This window comes from Penicillium psychrosexuale, assembly GCF_028828465.1.
Source record: "Penicillium psychrosexuale strain IBT 29551 chromosome Unknown utg000003l, whole genome shotgun sequence".
Lineage (NCBI taxonomy): Eukaryota > Fungi > Ascomycota > Eurotiomycetes > Eurotiales > Aspergillaceae > Penicillium > Penicillium psychrosexuale.
In genome coordinates, this window is record NW_026643188.1 from 3,449,196 (window position 1) to 3,463,869 (window position 14,674).

General features: G+C 48.6%; 5 protein-coding genes across 5 annotated transcripts; 1 reads left to right on the forward strand and 4 right to left on the reverse strand.

The window, feature by feature from the left end:
* Window positions 1-32: 32 nt before the first annotated feature.
* N7518_005202 (WD repeat protein) lies at window positions 33-2,987 on the reverse strand (the record flags this gene model as incomplete). Its single annotated transcript, XM_057186129.1, has 1 exon — window positions 33-2,987. One exon carries the CDS (start codon window positions 2,985-2,987, stop codon window positions 33-35), a length of 2,955 nt encoding a protein of 984 aa, XP_057042899.1.
* A 1,032-nt stretch (window positions 2,988-4,019) lies between these two features.
* Window positions 4,020-5,080, reverse strand: pmp47 (putative peroxisomal membrane protein Pmp47; the record flags this gene model as incomplete). Its single annotated transcript, XM_057186130.1, has 3 exons — window positions 4,020-4,135; window positions 4,187-4,911; window positions 4,965-5,080. 3 exons carry the CDS (start codon window positions 5,078-5,080, stop codon window positions 4,020-4,022), a joined length of 957 nt encoding a protein of 318 aa, XP_057042900.1.
* A 1,170-nt stretch (window positions 5,081-6,250) lies between these two features.
* On the forward strand, window positions 6,251-7,498 carry N7518_005204 (uncharacterized protein; the record flags this gene model as incomplete). Its single annotated transcript, XM_057186131.1, has 1 exon — window positions 6,251-7,498. One exon carries the CDS (start codon window positions 6,251-6,253, stop codon window positions 7,496-7,498), a length of 1,248 nt encoding a protein of 415 aa, XP_057042901.1.
* Window positions 7,499-9,530: 2,032 nt separating this feature from the next.
* Window positions 9,531-10,527, reverse strand: N7518_005205 (Rab family GTPase YPT1; the record flags this gene model as incomplete). Its single annotated transcript, XM_057186132.1, has 5 exons — window positions 9,531-9,725; window positions 9,795-10,022; window positions 10,076-10,123; window positions 10,189-10,312; window positions 10,517-10,527. 5 exons carry the CDS (start codon window positions 10,525-10,527, stop codon window positions 9,531-9,533), a joined length of 606 nt encoding a protein of 201 aa, XP_057042902.1.
* Window positions 10,528-11,038: 511 nt separating this feature from the next.
* N7518_005206 (M1 family metallopeptidase) lies at window positions 11,039-14,369 on the reverse strand (the record flags this gene model as incomplete). Its single annotated transcript, XM_057186133.1, has 11 exons — window positions 11,039-11,633; window positions 11,701-11,913; window positions 11,970-12,412; window positions 12,481-12,551; window positions 12,603-12,813; window positions 12,872-12,897; window positions 12,957-13,073; window positions 13,148-13,265; window positions 13,331-13,977; window positions 14,047-14,216; window positions 14,335-14,369. 11 exons carry the CDS (start codon window positions 14,367-14,369, stop codon window positions 11,039-11,041), a joined length of 2,646 nt encoding a protein of 881 aa, XP_057042903.1.
* Between the last annotated feature and the right edge of the window lie 305 nt (window positions 14,370-14,674).

The window sequence follows — 14,674 nt, forward strand, 5'->3', positions numbered from 1 at the left end:
AACACATCAACAATATCAAGAAAGCTGCCACATTAGACGATCTCCTTTTGGAAGTTAGGATCGATTTCCCCACTAGCCGGGAACCAGTTATCTTCTTCAAGAGCCTCAAGTAGTTCCTCGAGGTTGAACCGATGTCGGTTTGACGTCTCCATCTCCGTGTCTGAATCCAGGAGAGTAAGGTCGACATATTCTGTGTTGCTAATTATCCGAGACGCGAACCTGCGAGCCTTCTTTTTCGTCCGAGATTTCTTTTTCGCTTTATCTTCTCTGTTGTCTGCTCCATTTCCCTCTTGATTTCCTTCCCTTTTCACATCCATTCTCTCGGCTTTTTTCTTCCTCTTCTTCCCCGGCCGAGAAGAGCCAAGGGAAGACAAATATATAGGGCCTTGAAAGACGATCATAGAAGGCTCCTGGCGTTTTCTCTTATGGAATCCTCGATTTCGTATTTCGGCAATTTGTATTTGTCTTTCGACCTCTTGTCGCTGATTCAAATCGAGTTCGTGACGATCTTCAGGCGGTGGTCCATCCAATTGTTGGCTCTGATATCTTTTGAGCAAAGGAAGATCCCCAATTCGACCAAGAGAAACGTTTTTTTTTGCGTTCCTAGCCCACATAGCAAAAGGCCCCGTGTAAGAGGGCCCTTGACCCATCCCAAATGTTTCGTGCTTTACAACCTGGCCGGATGAGACAAGCTGATTTCCCGCAACGATACCACTAACACTATGCTCTTCGGGTTCTGGGGCATGTTCGAACTGGAAAGTTCCTATGTTAGGATCCGAATAAGGTCCCGATGAGAGCACGTGCACGCCCCCTCCAGACCCCCCGACGAGGAGTTGAGATTGATCATCGGTGAAAGATGCGCACATGATCTCCTCATCAAAAGATGCGACATCCTCGACGAGGACATCTTCTGGTGACCGGCGAATATCCCATCGTTTGAGAACACCATCGGACGCACCGGTGTAGAATTGGTCCATAGACGAACCCCACAGAGCTACCCTGACGCCCACGTCTGCCGTTTCCCGGCTTCGTTGGTGATCCATCGGGTTAAGGGGAGAGTTATGGCGAAGTTCGTGAAGAATTCTATCGCCCCTCCGATTATCCCAAACATAGGTTTTTCCATCCGTGCAACTAGCGGTGACATATGTGCTGTTTGAACCCATTGGACAGAAACTGACCTCGTTGATATCTAAGGCCGGGCAGGAGAATTCCAGCACGGACGGCACGCGCTTTTGGAGGTCACAATTGAGGCTAAACACCCTCACTATTGATTTCGTGGTAATGCCAATACCTTTCATGCGTGCGTTGTGAGGATCCTCAGGGCTGGCCGTTGCAAAAAAGGGCAACGAAGAGTGCCATTTGATGTCAAAGACATTTAGTGAGTTGGAAGCCATCTTGATGGTCTCAAACGCAGATTCGCGAGCTCGCCATAACCCTAGGTGACCTTTGTATACTGGATCCTCCCCTATTTCGGCCAGACCTCCGGCTAAGAATTCCTTAGTCGACGGAGTATGCCCCCAGGCCAGGGCCGTCGATGAGAACTCAAAGTTGGGCTTATACCGTGCATCGCGGTCGATGGGAAGGAGAGTCGATGTCATATTTTCGGGATCTCGTGTGTCCCAGACCAAAATTGATTCAGTCCCTGTAGCCAATATATCCGGATCGAATCTCGAGACGGACATCACTGCCACCCGGGAATCATGCTGCAAGGTATGAGTGCAGGATACGTTGCAGATTGATTCCACGTCCCAAATCTTGACAGTTTTGTCAAAACTAGCGGTGTAGAGTCGGTTGCCAATCCACTGCATATTATTGACACTCATAAACAGCCGTGGGTCATCAACTGTCGAAGTTGTGGGGCGTGGAATCCAATGGTCTGGAATTTCCCTTAGACGATTGCTTTGAAGATCACCTAAAAGGAGATTGTTCGCCTTGTTGTACTGCATATTATGTTCATCTGATTTAGCTGCGGCGCCTGCCGCAAACTGAGTACCATCAGGCGACCAAGCCAGAACAAGCAGATCGCCCGAAGCGCCTTGCCATGATTTCCATGGTCTCAGATCTGAGACCACATCGGCGAGAATGGGGCGATGATTTCCGCCTCCAAGCTCACGGCTATACAGCAGCTTTTGGACATTTGGACGACGGGGTAAAACGCGACGCGGCTCCTGTGGAGAAGACGCGACTGTGTCCGGAATAGCTTCGACATTAATGTCTGGCTCTTCAGATTCAACGGGAACATTGACCCAAGGATTGGCGTAATAATTAATCGGTTTGGCTCTATTTCGGCTAGAACGACGAATAAAATTTTGCTCGGAGGTTGGCGATATTGACCGGGAGTGAGGGGATCTGGAGGCAGATGACATGACACCCTGTGAGTAAGAGAAATGCTGCTTTGGCATGGGTGCAGTTATCTCATCGTTCCTACTGGCATTTGAGATTGCCACACTTTCCCTAAGAGTCCGTTGGCGCTCCCGGTGACTTGGAGAGATGCCATGTGAGGAAGGGATAGAGACAGAAACAGACTGGGGAGATGGAAGTCGGGAAGGAGCCCTGGAAGGAGCGTGGGAGGAAGCGCGGGAAGAAGCGCGGGAAGAAGCGCGGGAAGAAGCGCGCGAAGAAGTGCGAGGGGAAACCCGAATTGGACTGCCAGAGGAAGGAGCGATAGAGTGGGAAGGAGAAGGTTGAGTGGCATGGCTGCCACTTGATGAACCCATGAGTCGAGGTGATATTTGAAGAGGTGAGCCCTCACTAGGTTGGACTTCAGTCCGCGGACTCTGCCAGACATCTCTGACCTCGTCTCTCGTATTACCAGAGGTGGCCGGAGTGGACGGATTCTCCGGTAGAGAAGAGACCCTAGAATACTGCACTAGCAATCGCAGAGTCTCGCGTTGGATATCTGGATCTTCTGGGATGCTTCGGGCTGACAGACCAGGGAATGCAGGAACTATACCCTGGCCATTAAGACTGGAAAAGCCGTGAGACATTTTAGAAGCACAACTGATGTTCTAGGCTAGAAAGGGAAGAAAAGCGTCAGGTATGAATGTGAAAAGAAAGAAGAAAGCTCTCACATGAACGACTTGATTGATATGAATTTTGGCTGGCTCACGTCTGGTGTCGGACGATGGCAAAGTGAGAAAGACATAACATCGGCCCCGGCTCTCACTTTGTTCACACTAAACGCGAGGTTTCCGTTGTTGCCTTCCAACTAGCCGATTCCTCGGGTGTGTTTCTGTTCCTTCCTTTAAAAGAAAGAAGCCTATGTCTTTGGATGGCTTTGGTGGGAAATTAATTGTTCCGGTATAGCCTTGACAGCTAGCTCTATTAGAGCTTAGGCAAAACAGTCGCGCAAGATATTGGTTTCGAATAGGTGGGATAGACAATATCCGTAGCGAGCGCAGATAGTTCTAACTAGTGGTACGAGGGTCACAAAGATAATGTGATGATGCGACGATGGAGAGGCAAGCTTGGACTGTCAAAGCATTAGGAGTTTTCCACCTAAACGACCGGGAGAAGCACACCTGGGAGAGATACGTGTAGAAGCTCAAAGAAATATTGAGGCACAGAGAGGCAGAGGGGCAGATGAATCAATGCCAGAACTGAAAACCAGAGTGCACAAGATACAGGAGAAAGTGTGGAGAAATTGAGCAGAATCGCGTCGAGAACGCGATAACGCGGGTATAGGCGATGATGGGCGGTGAATCAAAGATAAGGCGGTCAGGTCCAAATGGATTCTTTAATTAAAGGAGTATAAGAGTGAATTTCAAATAAATAACTAAACTACATATTTGAGTACCTGGGTATCGCTTTAGAAGGGCTCCTTGGAGCTCCAATAACTTCAAGAACCTTCACCAAGTCATTCTTTATAGTGAGAAAGTGAAGTGAAAGCCGCCCGCTCGAATTCCTCGTACTCGAACAAGTATACATAGTGGACAGTGAGGGTCCGGACCTTGTCTCCCCATGAAGTGTGGCTGTATGAGTTGTCACATAGGTCCGGTAGGCTTGGAGCCATTTCCTGTCTATTTAGCGATGCGACCTCTTCTACGGGCAGACACCATCAGATCATACAGCACATCCTTGAATGCAAAAAGGAATGCAGCAGTGATGGCGCTCTGGGTGACCTTCGGTCCAATACCTTTGAGGATATGTTAGTGAACATCCAGTATGACTTCCAAAGAATGTTTACCCTTGTAAAGTCCCTTCCAGCCTTCTTCCTGAATGATCCTCTTCAGGCTTCCGTTCAAGCTCTCCTTGGGGCCATCCCTGCTGGCCACATGCGCTCGGCTCTTGATGGTGATGTATGGGTAGGTGAGGCTGGTGGCCAAGATTTTTCCCAGTGCGCCCAAGTAGAACGCATCCTTCGGCGTCATACGCCGGCGGCGCTCCACTATATTTTTCAGTTGCTCGAAAATAGTGTATTGCAGAATTGGGTTGATCACCAGGATCAACGCCGGGAGGACGCCTGCAAATAGAGCCTTGGGGCCCTCCTGCCGGAGCAGGTCTATGAGGGTGCTGAAGGTGGATGCCTTCGTTTTCTTGGCACCAGGCAATGTTGCCTCCGCCTCGGACTTGCGGGCAGTCATGCGAGTGTTGATGACCCAGATTGGGTTGGTAATCAGCACCGTGGCACTCCCTGCAATAGCCCCCGCAATCATAGACTCCACCGTTGTGAGCTTTTTCGAAGCTCGGCCTCCCTTGATGGCGGCCTTCTCAAAGGCCGAACGCGTGAATTCATACCAATAGTAATACACAAAATTGGTGACGCTGATTCCAAACAACGCTGATTCCAGGCCGGAATATAGTCCAGATATACCTTCCCTCTGTACGATGCGGCGTATGGCATCAAGGGTGGTTGAGTGCGCACGCTTCGACTCGACTTGGGCTCGCGTCGACAGAGTGATCAGAGGGTATCTAGAATGGATATGGGGTTAGCAGCAGCGATGGGGAAAATGCGGGAAGCATACGTCAAGACCATCGACAGAACACCCCCTCCTGCACCCGCCAGCGCGTGCGCGATGTTATCACTCTGTTGAACAGCAGCAGATGCTGCCTTGCTCTGCTCGGCTCCTGGTTGAGACATGATGGGAAGAGCTTGGCCTATTGACCTATTTTCAGGTGTAACGTAGAACCTATAAAGAGCAGAAGAAGATGGAATGTGTCAGGAGGTGAAGAACGTTTAGAACTTAAGACCACCGGGGATGGGATGGATGTTCATGACGTTTTGCCGAAGTACTGTGTGCCTCGGCTCCTCCCCAACTCCACTGCATTCCGAGACGCCCCATAGCGCAGATTCACCTTGCACAAGCTTATTTAGTTGATGGGTTTGATTTGATTTGATTTATTTATTGACGAACTCGGTACCTGCATGCTAATCAAGTGACTTGAGTGTGTCACGTTCTAACTACCGAGGTAATAAACCGGAATTGGGAATATCCCCGGACTACCTAGGTAGCTACACGGTAGTTAAGCGGATCAGACCGCTCGGGAGCATGCTCGGTTTTACTCAGTGAGCAATAAAACGGTAAGGGAACGCCAAGAAGTGGCAGAGGAAATCAAGTACGTAGGTAGCTATACGTACTTGATTTCCTCTGCCGGGTGGGGTTTTCCTATCTTAGCTGCCGCCGCTTTTATGAGGGCGCTCAGAGCCAGGCTCACTGAGTAGATTTCAGTCCGCGCTCCGACTCAGTGAGCTGCTCAGATATATTCACGTGACTCAACAGTGAGATCCAATGAACGCTCACTGAGCACTCAGTGAGTCTGATTGGATGCTCGCTGATTACTCAGAGACCGCTCAGAGTCCTCTAATGAGCACTTAGTCTAATTCAGAGTATACCCAAACGACCTGGCCCAGGAGACCGATTTAGTCATTCTGTTGAAAGTAACGATGCTTTTCTACTGCCCAAAAGGCTTCGATGGTCGCTGTACTCGAGACTACTACCTAGCCCGCAAAAGCTGCGGGCTCGAATACAGTGACCAAAACCCGCCCTTTTTGCGGGGCGTAGGCATGAGCGGCCTGAGTAAGCACCATCAATAAAATGCAACACGCTAATTACGTCACGTGTATGTTTTTGCTTATCGGGAGTATACTATTAGGTCACCTGACAGGTTCTGGTATAATACATGTAATCCAGCAAAATTTCGCTGGTAACCTTTCATAACCGTAATTCCGTCCACCACAACAACTCTTTCCATTTCTGTTCTTCCAAGGTTTTTTTTTTCCTTGACAACCTCACCTTTCTGTTACTTGACAATGGAAGCTCGAAGTTCAAAGAGAAAGCGGGAGTTTTCCCCTGGTACAGTTGCGTCTAGTATCAGTCTTCCTATTGCTGTACCACCACTGCCGCTAGCCGAGACCGAACCAGGCGTCCCACATTCCAAAACCCCACCGTCATTGACCAGTGATAACGACTCCACCTCGAAGAGCTCTTGCCGTTCGCCACCAACTCCATCTCAAACTCGAAGTGACCAAAATACCTTCACAATGAGAGACGAGAGAGATATACTAGATCTGTACGCAACCGACTACCAACCTGTTTGGGCTGCAGGAATTGAATTCCCCGGTGTCATTCCAGAAGAGATATCACAGTATCTATATGAGGATGGCGAGCAGGTCTCCTTGTTCATCGGACCGTTGTCAAGCCTTTTTTGGCTTGAGGGGGTGGAAGAGCTCGAAGAGCTCATTCGCGATCCCGCATATGTTCTTACAGATGAGTACCGTTCGATCCCACAGGGTTCTCCGCGTCTTTGGATTGTTTCAATTTTGTTTGAAGAAGGGAAGATACCAGCAACATTCATGGACAAGATCTATGAAGAACCTGTCCGACGCCAGGCTTCCGCGCTTTCTTATGCCAGCTTTATTCCCCCAAATCTCACAACAACTCCTACTCAAAACAGGATTCAAGATGTCTTCCCCTTTGCGCGCCTCCAATCTTTTCCGCCAACTATTTCTTGCATTAAGACAAAACTGAAGGGAAAGAAGAACAACCGTGATGAAAATTACGTTGATTTGATGAATACATTCATCAATTCACTTGGCGGCAATCTTCTTTACAAGGGCTTATCACGTCCGTCAATAGTCAGCCTAGCCTCACTCTTCGCGCCCCTCGTCTCTTCATACACGCTTCAGAACGAGTTCGGACCCGGTTTATACGCTACTTCCTCACTCAAGTATGCGTTGGACTATGCTGGCCCAGATGGGGTCATTTTGATTTTCAAGGATGTTGACTTCCGTCCGTTGGTTAAGATTGATTTGGCCGGCGAAGACTGGCGAACTACGGTGGACTATTGGACCGGGGCGACGATTTCAAATGTTTCTGAGCGTGTACCAGCACTCTGGGAGCGATCCGATATCTTGCAAGGCCAAATCTCCGTCAAAGATCTGAGGTCCAAACAGAGGGTTCCCGGACCAGATTCCCAGGTTGTGGGAGTCAGCTATGCAGGCTTGAATGCATTTGCATCTGCTTTGCACATGATCATTTGGCTAGACAGTTCGCGCTGAGAGAAGTTCGTTGCTTTATGTCATCTTGTTTTCAATTGTCTAGCTAGATCCGGGCTCTTATTCTTATCCAAGGAGCGGATCGTCTCTGTCGACCCGGCGTGGTTGTGGCTTTTGCTTTTGATATTATTTCCTCTATTGCTGTTGCGTGAAAGCCTATGGCTGGTGGAAAGATAATGATATTATAATGTCTAGTCTAATGATAATATACGGCTCAGGTCATATGACCAGCCATAGCCTGATAGGTGCCCCCTCCTGAAGGTGGCTGCCGTCCTCGGTAGTAAGTAATGGTATACAAATCGTAAAATTATGATAGGAAACGGACGAAGGTTTAGTCTGTCGCACAACCCGGGGTTGGGTCGAGATATCGGACCCGGACCCGGACCCAACACTGGGGCCCCAATGGTATTTGATAGTTTGGGTTTGCGGTGGCACGAAAAGGTCTAGAGCTCCTAGGAAGTCCTCTCGGACTTCAGCTAGGATAAGTTATTTTCTGATTGCTAGTTTAAATACGTTAGAGTACGTTAGACAAATAAGGGGACGCAAATTTCGTTATAGGCAGCTAGATCACCCCAGTAGACATAATCGATTAGTCTAGAATATTTTTGCGGATACCTAGGTCGCTAGAGCTGAAGTGGTATTCCTAGGAGCAAGCGGGCAGGCAACAAGAGCGATAAACCAGTGTTATTCAAGCAAAATACAAAAGAATTAAAAAATAAGAATTAAACACTAAACTAGATTTATAAGCCACTCAATTGGGGTTTTCTGAGATATTCCTAGATATTATAGAACCAAAAATTGAGGGCTGGATATTTTCCGCAACTATATAGAGACGGTATTGTAGAATGCGAGACTCGGCGAGTTGAATAGTAGTATAGCCGCAGAATAGTAAAACCAATGAATGTAGCCCCACTATCAATTTGCCTCTTAGCTGGAGGCGAAATAACCAGGATCGACCGCCAAATTGATGACGCCAGCCTTTTGTTGAGGGGACAACGGTCAAGAGTCCTTGTGAACAACTGCATTTGGATGGGGCTAGCGTGGTGCATTTTATTGAGGTGAGCTGCTGACTTAGCTGCTCCCTACGCTTCGCTCCGGTGAGCAAAGTCTTGAGCTTATATAATAATCAGGTCGTGCTTAGTGAGCTAGTCAGAGCGCTCAGGTCAAGCTCAGTGAGTAAGATCAGGCTACTTAGTGAGCAAATCAGAGCGCTCAGGTGACGCTCAGTGAGCGAGTCATCCAGCTTATATAACGATCAGGTGATGCTCAGTGAGCGAGCGTGGTGATTATGTAATACTAAGGGGCGTGCTCAGTTCTACTCAGTGAGCAAAAAGCGGCAAGGACTGAGCACTAAGACGGAAATGGAAAGCCAAGAAGTGGCAGAGGAAATCAAGTACATAGGTTATTTTAGAGTCAGTGCCTGTGACTTGCATGTGATCATACATCTTCATACATGCCTTCGCAATGTATCTAAAACGTTATATTTTAACTCGATAAGGTTTTGCACAGTACAACGCACTGGTTTACCGGAAAATAATAGAAAAAGTAGCCCCATGTGAGGCATTATGCCTCGAGAAGTCGCAAGGTTCTCGCTATTAGTCCATTCACAAGTGGGAAATCCAACCTACAGAAAAAAAAAGCGAAAATAGAAAATAGAAAGGTGAAGAGGAAAGGGGGAAGGGGGGAGACACAGAGAGAATGACGGGCCAAGGTAATAGAGCAGAGACGTGGCCAGGAAATCATGAGAACGCAGAAACCGGCGGTAATCGCACGAGCAAACGCAGTAACGAGGATAGAACGCAGGCAGTCTAAAGCGAACCCAAGGCAGAGAAGAACCCCCAGCGGCATCATCATAACGACTGCCAGCTCTGTGGAGAATCGTCTCCTTGCACATCAGGAACATGCCGAGTTTCCAAAGGCCTGACAAGCCTGACTTCTGTCGATTAGATACCACGCCGCTTGAGACCCCTCAATTCATGATGTAACATTGCGCCAATTTGAAGCACCGCACCGCACAAAGAGAACATCGTGCCGTTTAGCAGCAGCCACCTGCTGATCCAGACTGGACACCCTGTCCCTGACCAACCTGCACAGTCGGCTTGTTGTTGACAGTGGCCGTTCCCATGCGTTCCTTGATCTGCCGTGCCATTGTCAAGAATGCCTGCTCAACATTCGACGCGTTCTTGGCCGAGGTTTCGAGGAAAGGAATTCCGAGGCTATCGGCGAACTCCTGTAAAAGTGCAATCAAGACATGTTACTAGTCTATCCTAACGGCCTTGAAGTCTGTCTTTAAACATACCTTGGCAACGGTGTATTCCACGACCTTCTTGTCCTCCATATCGCTCTTGTTTCCAACGAGCAGCTTGTTAACACCCTCGGTAGCGTACCGGTCAATCTCCTGGAGCCACTGCTTCACGTTGTTGAAGGAATCCATGTCGGTGACATCGTAAACCACGCAAATACCATGAGCGCCCCGGTAGTAAGAAGATGTGATGGTACGGAATCGCTCCTGGCCGGCGGTATCCCACTGTATGCATTATTAGCTTTGCTTCAAATGTTCGGTGTTCAATCTAGCCGTACGATCTGAAGCTTCACGGTTTTGCCGTCGAGTTCGATTGTGCGGATTTTCTATAATCCCCTGTCAGCACCACTATTCTCTTGCAGCCAAATACCCTGCAGCTTCCGAGACGTACGAAGTCAACGCCGATTGTCGAGATGTAGCTTTCGGTGTAGGTATCATCGGCAAAACGAAGCAGCAAGCAAGACTTTCCAACACCGGAATCACCGATGAGGAGCAGCTTGAAAAGGTAATCGTATCTATCTCGATGATTAGGCAACGGAGATCGGCAAGTTAGGGGATTTGGGTCGTGTGACGGTCAAATCAACGACGGAACAATACTCTAGAAATCAAAATCACATCAGTCAAATTCAACACAGAGGCAGACTTGTATAGTCGACCAAAGTAGGGCGCATAGTTAGAAGGGAACTTGGGGGATGGATGAGATGGGGAAGGCTTACCACTCGGGATTCATGATGAGATCTGGGAGGTGGATAAGAAGGTGGAATAAAAGCAGAGATAGAGCACACACAAGTCCAGAGGAATATAAGGGAAGGAAAAAAAAGAGTTGATGGAGTCGAAGTTCCTAAGAAGTCGGGGGAGGGGACAATGATGGAACAGTCGCCTGAAATGATAGGAGGTGCAGGGAGCCAGATGCACCTGATGCGCAGCTTTGTTTCACGTCACGACCACTTCTCGGATTTTCTATTCTTTCGGTGTTTTCTATATCTTCTATAGAGGTCCCTTCTTGATTTTAGTTCTCCTTCTACCGATATATCTATCACAAGGATAGTTTTTTTATTTTGATTTCCATTTCCTGGAGATCACCTGCTCAACTGATATCCCGTGCATAAACCCAGCCTCGTGGACCAATGACCTGAAGAATCTAAAATCCCCTTTGACACTGTATCAAAATCAAAGAAAGAGTCCAGTTGAACACATTTATTGTTGAAAATCATAAAGCCACCATGTTTGTAGATGCACATTTATGCGTAACCATGTGCCAGCAGCCATTCAAGAACCAACGCCTCCTCACGCTCCTTATAGGATGCATTGGTTCGAATGTTATCCGAGACAATCACGAGCGCACGCTCATAGGCCCCCGTTTCCTTGTCCTTGAAGAAGGCCGCAATGTCATCATTGGTCTGGTGGTCGGCAAACTTTGATAGACCCATACGGACAAAGCGCTCAAACACAACATTGTTATATGACAATCGTGTTTCGACAACAGTCCAGTTGTCCTTGATGTACTGCCATAGCAAATGCCGAACCTTCGAGTTGGCGGCCAGAGATACAGCACCGCTGTGGATGTCTTGGACAGCCACCTTATCTGAAAACACGAAGTCCAAGTAGTCCTTCACCAGAGCAGCATCTTTTGTGCGTCCCAGTGCGGACAGGCAAATCTCTTTGCCATCCACAGAGTCTGTCTGGATATACTCTTCCTTAACGGCATCGTATTCCTTGCGGCCGCCCACGGACACATTCACGCTGAAAATCACTGACCGTAGATTAGTATGGATGGCACTGATGTCTTTTTTGGTCGCCCAGAGATCAAAACGGCGCTTGGCCTCTGAAACAAATCTATAAGATAATGAGACTGTATTAGAGAGCGTTCAACAACATCCGGACACGATGAAAAATAGCTCACCCTTCATGACCCGCATTACAGGCCATTGCAATAAGTAGCTTCCGAAGCTGGACAATGAGATAGTCCTCATCAGGTTTGAACTCCCAGCCAATCCGTTCTGCGGCTGGGGAAGCCAGTTGAAGGGTAAATTGCTTCAATCCGTTGGCCACTTTCTCGTTTTGTGAGAAAACCGACCGGAGGTTCCCCAGAGATGCAGAGATTTGGGACCAAACACTGCAAGATGAGAGATTAGAAATGATACCAAAGGACCATAAGGCGAAGTTTCTCACAGATAATTTTGTTCCTCCTTGAATCCTTCCAGAAGAGTCAACAAAGCGGGCGTAGTGCCCTCGCCAGAGACTGCAAGGGCAGCTGCATCACCCAGCAAACCGATCTTGTCCTCGGTGCTCAGCAGATCAAGCGACTGGCCCAGCTTTGCCAGATGCACGGGGGGGTAGTTCGTTCGGTAGAACCCAGACAAGTCCTTGTTGATCTTGTAAAAAGTGCCCTCCCCAAGTCCGCTGATGGTGTCGGATTTCGAGTTTAGAGCACGGGTGTCAACAGTAGCTAGTTCTGCTCCGGATTTGATGCCGAGAGGAATCCACCATTTCGTCTCATCCTCCTCTGGCTTCGCATCGCCGGTAGACAAGAATCGATTCTGGCTAACGGTGATCTGGCCGGGCTGCTCTGTCACGGTGACAACCGGGAATCCGATTTTGCGAATCCAGGGATTCTAGGGCAGCTCAGTCAGATCTCAAGCTGACCAACAGACAGCCAAACAAAGAGCTAAGGGGTACTTACCATGAAAGAATGCACGTCCTGACCGGAGGCTTTGCTCAGGGCGGACCACAGGTCATTTGTGGTTGCATTTCCTATAACCACTCAGCAGATGTTCCTTGAAATCTTCTTCTTTGACGCCCTACCATATGCATGAGATTTGAGATAGTCCGCAACTCCACGCAAGAAAGTCTCCCTGCCGAGATGAACACTAAGCATGCGAATGACAGAGCTTCCCTTCAGGTAGCTGATATGGTCGAAAATTTGGTCGACTTCGAGGGCGTTCCTAACGGGAACTTCGATAGGGTGGGAAGCGCGGAGCGAGTCGAGATGAAATGCTTGTTGCACACCTTCAGCCTGGAAGAACGTCAATATCAGTCGTAGCATAATGGATATTACCTCGGGAATTCCGTACGACAAACTGAGACCAGACATTCCACTCTGCTTGCACATTAGATACTGCGTCAGAGGCTCATCTGCCAGAAGCGACCAAAGCTCACCAGGATAGAAATGATCAACGGCAAGCCAACCGACCCAGGTTGCGAATCCCTCATTCAGCCACAACTCATTCCACCAGTCCATGGTGACAAGGTTGCCAAACCACTGGTGAGCCAGCTCTATAAAATGAGTCAGATAACGAATCCATCTTGACATCAACATATGCAGAGATCGAATGGATGTGGGGACTGACCGTGAGCTACAACGTAAGCAATGCGGTTCTTGTAGCGGTTGTCGGACGTCCCTTCATCGAAGAGAACAGCGGTCGTTCGATAGGTCACAAGACCCCAGTTCTCCATGGCACCCATGGCCTAGAGACTCGCATTTTAGCTCAAATGAAAAGCTTGGAACACATAGGGAATAAATGGTTACTCACAAATTCGTGAACTGCCAGGAGATCAGCTTTGGGGAGGGGGTATTCAATTTCAAAGACTTCCGAGAAATAGTCAATCGTGCGGTGAGCACATTCCAGTGCAAAGCGAGCCTGGTCCTGAAGGCCCCGCGTGGTATAGACTCGAACGGGAATACTCTTGCCTTGGTATTTGCGCTCGGTCATAGCCTCGACGTATTCGAAGTCACCAACTGCCCAGGCCAGAAGATAGGTGCTCATAACCGGCGTCTTCTCGAACGTGACAAACTTCAAACCAGGCTTGTTTCCGTCTCTTTCGGATTGAACCGGCATGTTGCTCAGTGCAGTCTGTCCCTTGGGAACTTCGATCTCGAAATCGAAGGTGGATTTCAAGTTTGGCTCATCGAAACAAGGGAAAGCCCTTCGTGCATCGCAGGACTCAAATTGAGTGCTTAGCATGTAGTAGAAGTCATCCTCCTTAGGAGTGTCGGTAGATGGCTCCCCCACCGGCTTATACTTCGAGCGGTAGAAACCGGCCATGGCGTTGTTCATAGTGCCCGTAAAGTTGATGGAAAGGACAACGTCTGCCGGCGCAATCTCTTGCGAGAAAGCGAGGGAAACTCGCTCTGATTGCTTGTCGTAGGTGATCCCGGATACTTTGGCCAATTGGCTCCCTATGACAAGAAGACCGAAATAAGTTTTGTCCTCTCTATATCACCCTAATTATATTCTCCCACACGTACCATCTTTTCCCAATATCTCAGCATTTTGTACTTCGATCTCCTTCGAGTTCAGCACAATCTCGCTGGTAGCATGGGTGACTTTAAGATCGATCTTCAATGCGCCCTTGTATTCCCATGAACCACCGAACTGCAAGTCGAAAAGGGAGACATGGTAGTTGATAGGCTTAGCTCTATTGTCATGTCAGTTTCCAATGCTGCGAACCAGAAAGAAAGGGAGGACTTGAATGTGGCAAACGAAAAGGCAGCAAAAAAAGAAACATAATAGCCCAAGCGGGGGGCATCACTCACACGTCAGGAAGTGTCTCTCGCTCTTGAGAAGCCATCATGCGGGCTTCGGCGGAACAATGCCTAATGGGAGGGAAATTCAGATCTAATATAGCCGCGGGTGTAGGCAGTCGAGGCCGGAGTCGAGGAGAATGTGAAAGAGAAAGTTTGTGTAGTGTGCGAGAAAGAAGAGGAGGGGTAGGGCGGACAGTGACTGGACGGAGGACTTGAACTGCTACGCCAGCACGAATGGATCTTCTTCCCCACATCGGGGGGTTTCTAGCTTAACCGTCTACGGCTATCGTCGGAGCTATTCCAAAAAAGCTTGGTTTGGAAGAGATTGCGACTTGCGACTCGGTGAAAG